Here is a 12875-nt window from a genome sequence, read left to right as displayed (position 1 = left end):
CTTTTAAGAACAAAAAGGCTCAAAGTTTGGGAATTTGTTTATTAGTTTTGCTTTGACGATTCTGTTCACAAATGTTCCATCAACATAAGAAGAAAACAAAAGAAAAGTCAAGGGCAAACAAAAGGGAAACAAAACAAGAAAAAGGTCAAAGGAAAAATAAAGAGTTATCAGAAAGAGTGATGTGTTCCGGTGGAGGTTAGATGTTTTAGTATTGCAGTGAAGCACTCTGTCGTATAGCAGCGGAGCAGGGCACAATGACTATGTGTTTCCAGATGACTACTGCAAGGACAGCCCTGGGTCCTTTGTGTGTGACGTTACCACTGAACAAGCACAGCAATAAAAGAGTTAGCCAGCGGAGATGGGGATGTTTCGAATATTCAGTCCAAGTGAAAAGACCCTCCGTTAAGGGAATTACCAATGCAAATCAGACATTCGGTCATGGTAAGAAATAACAATAACACTTGTTGATTTTTCAAATATCAAAAGGTGGAAAATTAAAGTAATCACTTGGTGATAAAATGACAGAAGCATAATGAACAAATAATGGCAGACAAATCAGGAAAGGGGGCTGGTGGTATGTATTGAATATGTAAGTGTTGACATGAAATTATTTCTGAGGTCTGTTTTTCTTCATTTAAATAATTCCTGATCATGTCATGCGACTGGTTTTCATCTACATGCTCAAGCCTTCAAAGATAGGACTGTATGAGAACTAGATATCGTCATCCAAATATCTGGTTCATATACAGAGCAAGATCTAAACCACAGGCCGCTGTATTCTGCTAAAAGATTATCATCATTTACGATTACATCTAATCCCACGGCAGCCAAGACAGAGGGAGCGAAGCAACTAGTGCTTAATTAATCCAAATCAGAGCTGAATTACAGGCATGTTCAGTTTCAAATGCACCAACACCCAGGCCAAAGCATAATGATGTCAAGAGGATTTGCCTCAGAGGAAAGTGGAACAGAATCATGGGTTATGAAATAAAGACTTAACCAATGTCTTTTATGATTAGATAAAAGACTTTGCTTTGATTAGATAAAAGACTTTGCTTTGAGTGTTTCATTTAAATGAAGAACAGAATAGTTGAGTTGTTTGTATAGAGACTCTAATTAAAATAGGAGTGTGGCCTGCTGATCTTGTTCAATTTCAATTAAAAAAAGTGTGTTGCTTTTAGATAATTCATACGTTCAGAGGAGATGCCGAGTCAAAACAGTTACTAAATTGAGGTTGATGTGCAGAAACTCTGTGCTGGCAATGCAACAAATGATAAGTTGTAGTAAGGACATTATCAAGCCAATACTAGTCCTTAAGAACATCACACGCATTATAATATTATTATAGTATCCGTGGTAACACTAAATGCTTCTATTGCTACTATTGACAGACTCCATCAGAGTCAATCAATTCCTAATTAGATAGATTTTTTTCTAATATAATGTACTGCATGTTTTTTTTTGTGTGCATCAGAAATTCAATACGTTATTACGGTGGTAAAGCTTAATCTCGTATTTGATTTCATGATTGAAATGGACAATGATTATTGGCAAAAGCAAAAGACAGTCTTTTCAAGGCCTGTAGACCATGGACAGAAGGTTATCTTACCCTTTGATTGTAGACGCTGGTGCAGACTGGTAAGGAGGAGTGTGGACAGACAGGCGGCTGCTGTGACGGTTGTTTTTGAGGGACAGGTCAAGGACTCCATCTGTAAAGAGATGTAAGGCACAACGTCAAATACCCCCTGCACACTCAGATCAGCCAAAGGGCGATTTATACTTGGTCAAGCACCGAAAATAGCCGATCTACAAGCTCTCGCTCCGATGCGAGGTGAGCTTGTACTGTATATATCGTCTATTTTCGGTACGTATATCAAGTCCTTAACACAGGACGTATGTCCCTCACTTCCCTATGACACCCTGGCCAATACATAGACACAATGGCCCCGATTCATAAAGAGGGTCGTAAATATGGGGTAAATAAAGTTCGTAAAGGAGGTCGTATTTTTGGTACTCACAAACTGACGTGCAATTCTCAAAGGGGTTCGTATATCCCTGAGACGTGCGTATGACCAGGTGTAAGACATGATTACTCTGGAAGGCTGCATCCAACAGCATCCAACTTCAACGTCACCGTGCTGAACCGTGCTAAACAGCGTTGCCATGTCCGCTTATTATAAGCGAATTTGGGCTTATTTTTCTGTAAAGTTGCTTGTAAATATTGGTAGCTGTGGGGTGCGGTTTTTTGGGCTTGTTTCTAAAGTGTAGTTGGTTATTTGGGCTTGCTTCACAATTGTTCAATTGTTTTAACCGGTGGTTCTCAAATATCTTTATGTCATGGACCCCCAAGTTAATATGTAGGCTAATTTATCCCTATAAGCCCCATCTGAAAATGTTTTGTGCCAGCTGGAGGCAGATTTGTGTTGTTAGAATGTTTAAAAAATATTCCAAATATTACACATTTTATTACAAGATTTTCTTTTTAAATAGCAGATCTACAAGCTCACAACGGTTTAATTAAAGTGCTTATAATGGCCTAAGTGCCAGTTGCTTCTTTTGGGCTTGTTTTCCAAGACCTGGTTGCTTATTTCTCTCACAACATCTGGCAACGCTGATGCAAGTTTGAAGTTCAACTCCGCCTCGTCTAAAGATAACAGATGCGGTGTCGCATCGCCTTGACAACTTACTGTTCTGTCTGGAAGTGGATCACGTAATAAATGCTCTCATGTGTAATGAGAATAAAGAAGTTTACAAGGTTTAACCCCATTACCAAATAAAAGGCTAATAAAACGTGGAAAGGATATTATATAAGCCTTTTCAAATGAACATTGCGCACCTTTACCGAGGTAAAAAGATGATGTTGAAAATAAATCCAGGGCATACAAGTGGAACGCTTCTATCCGATTATGGACCAGAGCTTATTGATTAAATTAGTTAATTTTGGATATCACTGTCCTACGTCGGAATGGGGAATGGATCTTCTAGACACAGCTTTCATCCACTTTAGTTTCCTCATCAGATGGTAATATTTATTAGGCTGTTGTGTGTGGCGTTCATGTGATCAATATACAGTAGCCTACAGTAGGCTTTACAAATTAATACCGCGGCACGGACACTGATGCAAGTCAGTCCCTCCGCAGTTTCATTAAGGCATCATAGCCTATTTTCATTATTACGTGACACTTTGGCTGAGATGGCCCGCTGGCAAACACACTGAGGGACCTAATAATTCAGCTCTAAATGCGACTCATAGCCTAGAAAATAAATAAAAAGCGGTAGAATCTACATCATGTCTATATTATGCATAGGCTACAAGCAATACATCGTTTGACATTTATTTTTAATTTTTTATATATATGTGTTGACAAATGTTGGGCACATATATATTTTATTTGAGGTTTGCCACTGTTGTAATTGATTTTGGCATTCGATTTTGGCATTCGACTGCAGTTGTAGGATTTGTCCTAAATGCCGGTACGTACAAAATATGGTCGTAAATCGCTTTATGAATCGGGGCCAATATAATGAGATGCCGCACAGGTCACTGGATCACACGTCGACACCATATTGGCAGGGCATTGGCAAAACTCTTTCTTTGCAAGAAATATGCCCGAGTCATACGTACGTAAATACCATACATACCATTATAACCATTACTGTTAGTATCTATGCAAGATAGGGTTTTTAAGTAAGAAACCCCACAATTTATATTTAACCAAGTAACCTGTATCATAACATACTGACATTTGTAACAAACTTGTTGAAAATTCATAAAGTTTTAATTGTGGAGAGAAATCCTGTTTCAATAGTCATACATAGGGCATACAGCCATTAGGAGGCATGGCTGTACGGTTGGGATTGTGGAACCGGAATCGGTTCCATCACATTTGGAACCGTTTCCGGAACTGGTTTTATCACACTGTCAGAGCTGGTATGTGGACTTCACGTCTGCTATACATTTACAATACTAGTGGTTCTCAAACTTTTAAATTTCAAGGACCAACATAACTCTGAGAGGGTAAAAATGGAACCAAAAGGACTCGTAAGGGCCCATTTGTACACTCTCAAGAGTTACAGACTTCTAAGGGTCCATTTGGAACCTAAAGAGAACCGTTAAGGAACCGGAATTGTTAAAATCCTAAAGGATCCCAACCCTAATGGCTTGCCCTTGTATATATCTATGGGTCAACGGTCCACACACCCTAGCCTCTTCTCTCCCCTGGCTCCCAAGAATGATGTTATTTAGAGAGCATGTTGTTAAGACAGATAATAGGTTTGATGTTTACCTGGTATCCTAGTGACTTTGTAGCACTAAATAGACCTTTTCCTTTCTTTTCTTTTTTTCACTGCAGCCAATATTGGCATGAAGTACTAGGGTAGACACAGGTGTTACCAATGATACTAATTAAGACGGCGTTCCTTTCAGATCAAACAGAGTCAGGGTGCTGCTATTGTGCACCTTGGCTCACTGGAAAGGCTCTGCTACACTAAGCAGAGCCATAATTAGTATTATTGGTAACACCTGTACAGGATGTAACGTTACCCTATTATTTATGTCAATATGGATGCCGTGAAAAAGGTCCTTTGCTTTCTTTGCACTGTGGTGTCATGGGTGCGTGGCAACGTTCACCATACCTTGTTCACTGGGCTCGGCCGGGGGCTTCTTGACGGTGAGGTCAAGAGGGGAGTCCTGGTCGGCCATGAGGAGCTTGCTGAGGACTGGGTTCTGGTTGTGTGCGGCAGAGGTGGCGAGGGTGGCAGAGGGGCTGGTAGACGGTGGTGCCCCTGAGAACGAGGGCGCCAGGCTTTGGTCAGTGGAGGGCTGCGGATCCGAGAGACTGTCCTGAGTGGAGCTGGTTTTTGAGGTATATTCGGCGGCGAACTGGCGGATCATTCTCTGCATGATCTCTCGAGCCACTATTGGAATGTGAGGGTCCGAGAAGCTTGGGACATCTGAGAGAGGAAAAGGCCAAAAATGGCCAAAAATGTTGACAACACTCAATGATACATTTCACCATTAAGCTTAATTTATCTTCCATGATGGTGTTGCTTGCGTAAAAGAGCAGATCTTCAAGCTACATGGCGTGTTGAGGATCTGTTCTTTTAGGCAAGCGAGGTCGTCATACTACGGAGAATAAATTAGGCTTTACATCCACTTTCACTTCCAGTGTCATCATATGCAATATATATATATATATATATATATATATAAAAACTCACCCTTTCTGTAGAGGACTGCATTTAGGAATTCCTCAGCTTGCTTCTCTAGTCTGCTTATTTTGGTCTGGTCTTTAACCAGGAGAGGTTTCGGTGTATCTTCAAGACCCTGGTTGCTTAAGCTAACTAAGTGCTCCTGTCAAAAGGGCAAAACAAAAAGATCATCAGAAACAAATAGGATATTAATGAATTGATTAAAAATGCATGGGAGGGGGCTATTACATACAATGAAAATGTTTGTCCAGTTTCCATCCATAAGGCCTAGTTCTCAATATAAACATTACTTATCATAAAGGGGTTCGGCTGGGAAATCCTGGCTGCACAGAGCCCAAGGCACATATATTATACATTCACAACACTGTAGGCTCATGTTTTTTTCTCGTCACTGGTTGGAATGCTAAGCAACATAAAAACTGGTGCATGAGACAAGAAAGCTTACCTTCACTTTGTCACGTCTTAAGCAGCAGAACAGACAATTCTCATCAAAGGACCAATCAGACACTGCTTCGGGCTCACAACCTACGGACGCAAAACAAAAGTGACATGTCAGTAACTGTACCATTCTGACCTTTTCGCCAGCATCTGTGGGTGTGTGATGAAAAGTGGCACAAGTGAAAATGGAGAAATGCGATGGCTATTCAAAACAAGTCAAAGCTAAAAAATGTTTTCAAATTGTAAATAAAGGACATCCGAGTCCAGGTTTCATCGTGAAAAATCTTGAAAGTGTTTGAAATAAGTTGAATAATTTAGATTTTATTTTCCAAATCTTCCCTTCTGGGGGTCCCTGGCACAAAACATTTTCAGATGGGGGACTGCGGCCAAATACATATCGTTTTGGGGCTCCTTGGCACAAAAAAACTAATTTAGAAGGCATGTGTGGGCTATAAATCGGCCTCAGGTGAAATGAAAGCTTTTTCTTCCATCTCCAAAAAATAACCAACACTATTGTTACACATTTTGTTGTTCTGTCACTACACGTCTCCATCATTAACTCAACAGCATGCTGCCTTGCAGCTTACAAGATGCAGTGTGTAAAAACACAGAACCTGCAGTGTTCTAAATTTGCTTTGAACCTATCGATGCATAACATTCAGGGCAATATAATATTCTCCCCGCATACACAGAAAGCAAATGTTCCAGTGTGAGTAAGTATAGTGGTTTTCAACATCAATGAATTAATGAACATTCATTATAAATATAAATATATGGGCCATGGTAAAAAAAAAAAAAGGATGATAATTCCCTTCCACCAATTTTGAATCAAAAGAGGAAAAGAATCGAGTCAGCATGCTCAATTCAAAGGGGGAGTAAGAGATATCTCCTTTCTTTCTTTTCACTTTGTTAACAATGTGTTAAATAGCTCTAGATTCCGTAATATAGACACCTGTTACTGAACAAACACCATAGAGTGTTTGTTCAGTAGCCGGGGTCTCCCTGTCACTCCTGTTCTTTAGTAAACAGACATTATCAGGTCAGGATACCGATTTCATCCATTTCAGGACTCAGGAGAGAGAGAACTCATACATTTATCATAGGATAAACAAGTGAAATTGAAAGTGATGACAAAATAAAGTCAGCAGCTAAATTGGAACTGAACCTGAACCTACACAGCTGATAAATGATCTTCATGGGGTTCGCTCTCCTGACTGGATAAAATTGGTATCCCGACCTGAACATTTATTTTGTTCACAAAAGAGTTTGAGAGACGGGGAGACCCCTGCAACTGAACAAACACTATAGCAATGATTTCAATGGAAATATATATGATAGCTCTAACTTTTATTCAAAAACACAAAAACAAACCAATTACCGGTACAGAACAAATATCACTCACACCAACTTTACATTTCCAGTAGCCTTCTTTATCAACTGGTATGAAAGACCCCTGCTTCATTATTTACAGTACTGTGGCAGGGGAATGACGTATAAACCCGAATAAGGCTCACTATTGTTTCATTAACATTATGCATTGTCATGATATTCTGAAGGAATTGTGGACTTTTATAATGGGCCCTGTGCCATCCAAAACACCAACTTCATATTACACACAAAGCATGTTCTTTTCAACAGCCAGAGGGGTCTGCCTTGTGGAGAGGAGGGAGCGAATGTAGATGGGCACCAGATGGTACAATGGTGTAGCATTGTCATGGACAGATAACACAAACACTTTATTCACCACTTAAGCCACATTCAAAAGTTCTCCAAAATAACCGATCTACAAGCTCAAGATTCATCAAGTCTGATCTTGAGCAAGTACAGTTTTTAAGATTTGGAGAATTATCACAGATAATGACGACATCTCCAAAATAAGAATGCCAGGCTGGTTAACATATTACATTTGGAATGTTGACTAAAGCAGTTTTTGGTAATGCTTATGATATAGCATAATGTATTTTTGCAGTAACGTTCTCTTAGGAAAATAAATTATAATGACTTACCTTTAAATAATTTCAGATCTTCTACCAGCCCTGGATCAAACAGACCCTCCAGAATGCTCTCAAAACCTACAGAACAGAAGAAACCAATCAATCAATCAACCATCAACAGGCAATGCACCATATAATTAAAGAAAGAAAGAGGGGGAAAAAGGATTACAAATATTTCAACCATAAATGTGTAATCATTTAAGGCAGACATAGCCCTATAGAAACCAACAGCTGCAGAGCATACTCTAAAAATGTATGACTGCTTAAGACAACCCAATTTCTGCCCAAGGGTCCAAATTAATTTGCTGTGGCAAAAAAAAAGAAAAAAAGATACATCAATTAGGGCCAAGTGTGCTGCACATCCCTGACACTGTGTAGGATCATACACTTTACATACAACCAGGCTTATCTCTGCCTTTCCATTTCATCTTGACAACCCCCTCAGCAAAATCTACCCCCCCCCCCCCACACACACACACACCCCCCGTTAAAACACACATTATCGGCTTCCACCGCAGGTTTTTACTTTAACAGTAAATACATGCACTCCGACTCCATCCATCCTCCAGTTGCCAAGCAACTGAAGCAAATATGGAGTTGGGTGCACTTATCGTACATGTTGTAACAATAAAAGAAACTGACAGAAAGAGATGGAAAGGTGATGATATGAACGTTATCGTGAACCCTGTTGCAGAGTTGGCTGCCTCCTACTGTTAGCTGTACGGTTTCATGGGAATCCAGCGCACAACACCAACATCTAAAAAAAACAGGCAGGAAAGCAGCAGGCTTCCTGTGGTCGGACATGTCAGATAAGCTGACAAAGTGACGTTATACAGCGCGAGTCCATCCATATATTCTGCATTTAAGGAAGAGGCGGAAGTCGCACCGATGAGATTTAGTTTTGCAGCCTACAGTCCCAGCTGTTCCAAGTTCATAGTGCATATTGCCTTCGCAGGCCTTCACTGAACAGTGCATAATACAATATGCTAAAGTCTGCCTACCGCCATAGGGTCAATATATACCAGATCCAAAACTACAACACGTGTTTAACCAAGCGCTAAGGAGGTCAGAGGCAGCATCTGTCTACTGAAGCAAATCCTAAATCAGAGACTATAGGAGCGTACACTGTAGTCCAATTCTAACGCATACAGGGTAAAGAAGAGTCATTAACCAAACCATGTGGATGAGGCAAACAGTGGTTCAACAGGACATTGCCATTTTTGAAAGCAACGTAGACAGTAATTAACAACATTTGCAATAGTAGCGAAAGAAGTCGATCTACAAACTCACAACGAGCTTGCAGATAGTCTATTTTCGCCGGGCGAAAACATTGTGCGATGAAGTATAAAGGGCTGGTGGTTAAGAAAATCTCACATTTGATAGCAGCACATTCAACCTATAGAAGATAACATACCCCAGCTAGCTGACCAGCCCCAAGTTTGTCAGCACTACCATCAGCATCACCGATCCCTGCAACTGAGTGAGAAGATGTCTGTTGCATAACCTCTCTCCTTTAGTCTAATGTGTTCTACTTACTTTAAGATCCATGTCTTCACAGATGAGAAGCAGAGAAAAAAGAAAAGCCCCCAAAACCTCCAGCCCTCCTCGCCATCTACTCTCCTCCTAAACTTACAGTGAGCCCAATCACATACTGTACTACTGTCATGTGTTCAAATGCCCTCTCTCAGCTTCTCACCCAACTCCCAACCACCACCTCCCCCCACCACCCTCCCCCCGAGAGTCAAACAGAGGGAGCTGGGAGGAGGAGGGAGGTGGTGAAATATAGCGTTTGCCTGTAGCTGGAGCGTTGTAGCCTGTTTCTGGGTTAGTGCAAAGGACTTCAGCTGCAGCCATCCAATCCCATTTCTGAAAATATTTCAGAGGCAGGAGAAGAAAAAAAAAAAGGGAGAAAAAAAACTAGGTCATCCACTTTCGTTTGACAGAGCAGCGGCATGACATCAAACTACTCTTCAGGAAATTTGAGTTTAGGGCATTTAAATAATGCGTCATACTTGTACAAAAAAAAAAGATGATGAAAAAGAAAAACAGTTAGGTAATACCAAAGCTTTTTTTGCTGGAGGACAATCTTGTACAGCTGCTTCAAAACCCAGCCTTTTTTTTTTTGGTGCCAGATGCATACATTTAGGCTTTGATGCACACTAGAGTAGAACAAGTAGCCTAAATGTGCTGCAGATGAAATATTGATAGCTGCTGACGTTGCCGTGCAAACTCCACAAAGCACATCTAAAATACGACATGGTGGGGGTCTGGGGTGTGGTCGATGTGCAACAAAAACATGAAAGAATACCAAGGCAACACAGCTGTAATCCCTTGTATACTTTGCTGTATGACTAGTAGCAGAAATAGCAGATCTACAAGCTCACAACGTGTCACATCACACAATGCTTTGTGAGCGTGTTGATTTGCTATTTGTCCATTAAAAAAAAAGAAAAATTACAATCTTCGTCTATAGCGACATGCCCAAAATAGGGATGCCAGGTTTAAAGTGGTCAATGCGTCTTTATCTCAAGTGATGCGACTATGGCTGTGGAAATAGTAGCGTAATTCTCAGCCTATAAAAAAGGTGGGTTACGCATTTTGACTTGATGGAACATTGGGCAATTAATCATGGCAGAACAGGAATTAGGCCACCATTCAGATTGTGCTACACAGATGTAGCTCGATGTATGGTATCCACATAGCCTCCAGATACACAATGTAAAGAGCTAAAGAGGTGTGGAATAAAGTGATAATGAGAAAAGATAGCTCAGTCGCACAGGTCTAATAACCACTAGATTGTTGACCTAGGAGGCAATGGAAGAGGCTAGATGAAAACATATTGGGGACAGTGATGAAAGGATATTAGAGATAAAGACATTATATTAACTGGGCTTCATCCAGTGCCCAGACATAAAAAATAAATAAAGATGATTGAGATGTTTAGTGACTATTTTTTCACTGAAAATTGTTGGCAAAATGTGACCAAATGTGCTCATGAAAGTAATTGTATATCAATGCCCCAGCTGACTTTAGTGACTAAAACATTATTTTAACCAATCTGTATTTTATCCAATCCGTATTGTAGAGAATGTTAACACAATATAAATATAACTAACTAGCACATCTGCAGTGGTTGAAGGTGGTTTCCCTACACTTCTATTAAGACATGTAGACCCTTCTGTGGGGCAGGTACGACACAGACGTAGTTAGTTCTGCACCAAGCTCATAAGCCAATATTTCTCCAAGCCAAGCGGGGGATTTCGTCCTGGAAGAGCAACAGAAATGTAGTCTCCCATGTGGAAGACCTGCGTTAGGATCCCCAGTACATAAAAACCAAGTTGTGAAATGTACTTTTTAACTAAATTGTTTTGATAAATCTCCACACTATGACCTGATTTGTATGTCATCGTACGGCGACGTCACATGCTGAAAATTTCTGAAATAATAGTGTGGTTTTAACATTTATTTAGACGGGTGATCTTATTGAGACCTGAGGACTCGTTCTGAGATCTCATTCTCATTCTCATTAAAAGTGATTTAAAAAATGTCTTTGGTTACACTAAGTGTTAAATAGCTCTATATTCTGATAGTACCCATTGCTATAGAGTGTTTGTTCGGTTACAAGAGTCTCCATGTCTCTCCAGCTCTTTATTAAACAGAAAATGCGTTTTCAGGTTGGGATACCAATGTTATCAAATCAGGAGAGAGAACTCAGACAGGATACAGATTAAACAAGTGAAATTGGAAGTGATGAGACAAAGAAATGAGCAGACAAAATTGGAACTGGAACAGCGGATAAATGGGTACTCTCTCCTGATTGGCTGAAATGTTGTCACCCACCTGAAAATGTATTTTCTGTTTATTAAAGAGCTGGAGAGACAGGGAGACCCATGTGACTGAACAAACTATAGCAATGATTACTAACAGAATATAGTGATTTAACCTTCTAAGAAAAAAAACGTTTTATTTTACCAAAAAAATATCACTTACCCTACCTTTAAGCATAAGTGACGTCTAAATTATATCTCCACAGGAAAGGTGCGATTACCTCTCCATCTGTATACCGTAGTACACCCATGGCAGTGTGGTCGTTGAGAATGCTCATCTACCTGGGCCTAGACTAGGCTCTCCAGGTTGTGTGTGTGCTAGATATGTAGCCCTACATCAAAAACTCCCTGAGGAGTTGACCAAAGCGAAGGGAAGCAGGCAGAAGAGTTTCGATAGTATGAAGAAATGGTCCGGAATCTTCAGGTACCAGGGTCTAAATGTCTCAATGGAAGATTAGGGAGACCAGCTACAACCGCTGCAGATGTAAAAGAGTTACGTTGTATTAACATACTCTACCATACATATCGGTTGAAATAACGTTTTATTCAGTAGAACTAACGTTTTATTCAGTAGAACAAGTTCCAGATTGCAGCCATTAAAACCGGGAAAGCATCTGTGTCATTTTAGATTTTTGCGATGGCTATTCAAAACTAGCAGATCTACAAGCTCACAGCGTCACTTCGCTGAGAGCTTGTACATCTGCTTTTTCTGAACATTTTATGAAAAATCTTGTGTGAGAAGTACTGATTTAGAAGGCATTTTGTAGAATCGGCCTCAGATCTTATTGGGTTAAAATAACATTGTATTCCGTAAAACAAGTTCCAGATTGCAGCTTTAATCAGCCATTGCTAAAAAGGGTCAAGTGTGTTGGTAATGAAGTATATTGTGCCAAGGCAGGATCCCTAAATAAACAGTTGTTTTAACCACAAACCTTCCCTATAAGCCAGTTTATTTGAACACCTTCCATTGAGCCGTGTGTGTGCGCTCATTGAGAGTAACACTACACTACCCAATCTGTCTTAGCCTTCTTCTGACCTACATCTCCAACCAATCAGGGCCAGGGAAGCGAGGAGAGAGATTTGGAGTGACACCCTTGTCCTTCCAAGCACCACTTAATAGAAGAAATCCCCTTTCAGGAGGCAGATCTAGGATCAGCTTATTTTCCCTAAATCCAACCCTTAACCTCCACTGTACATCACCGACAACTGATCCTAATTCCGCTAAGCCGACTTCTGAAATGCTAGCAACGTTGTGCATTTCGTTTTTTGGTGCGTCTTTTTTTTCCCCTTTTTGCTAATGTAGCCAAAAGGAGTAGCTTATTAGCCTATCAGCCGAAACGACTGGGTAACGGAGGCTGGTTTCAAGGCTCCTCCTAGGTGCAGCGCACACAGGCAAGATGCAACG

General features: G+C 40.4%; 1 protein-coding gene across 3 annotated transcripts in view; it reads right to left on the bottom strand.

The window, feature by feature from the left end:
• The window catches only part of LOC308100423 (ligand-dependent corepressor-like), a 38640-nt gene that overhangs the window by 17843 nt on the left and 7922 nt on the right, over positions 1-12875 (bottom strand). For all 3 annotated transcript variants that reach the window (XM_080449467.1, XM_080449469.1, XM_080449468.1), the window contains exons 2-6: positions 7656-7721; positions 5657-5736; positions 5221-5353; positions 4636-4953; positions 1610-1709 (exon numbers count right to left, since the gene is read on the bottom strand). In XM_080449467.1, the coding sequence (XP_080305593.1) occupies positions 1610-1709; positions 4636-4953; positions 5221-5353; positions 5657-5736; positions 7656-7721 (697 nt within the window). The remainder of the gene's footprint in view (positions 1-1609; positions 1710-4635; positions 4954-5220; positions 5354-5656; positions 5737-7655; positions 7722-12875) is intronic.

This window comes from Gymnoscopelus braueri (assembly GCF_963280865.1).
Source record: "Gymnoscopelus braueri genome assembly, chromosome: 14".
Classification (NCBI taxonomy): Eukaryota; Metazoa; Chordata; class Actinopteri; order Myctophiformes; family Myctophidae; genus Gymnoscopelus; species Gymnoscopelus braueri.
Note: the sequence above shows the minus strand (reverse complement) of the source record. Positions and strands in the feature narration are given on the sequence as shown.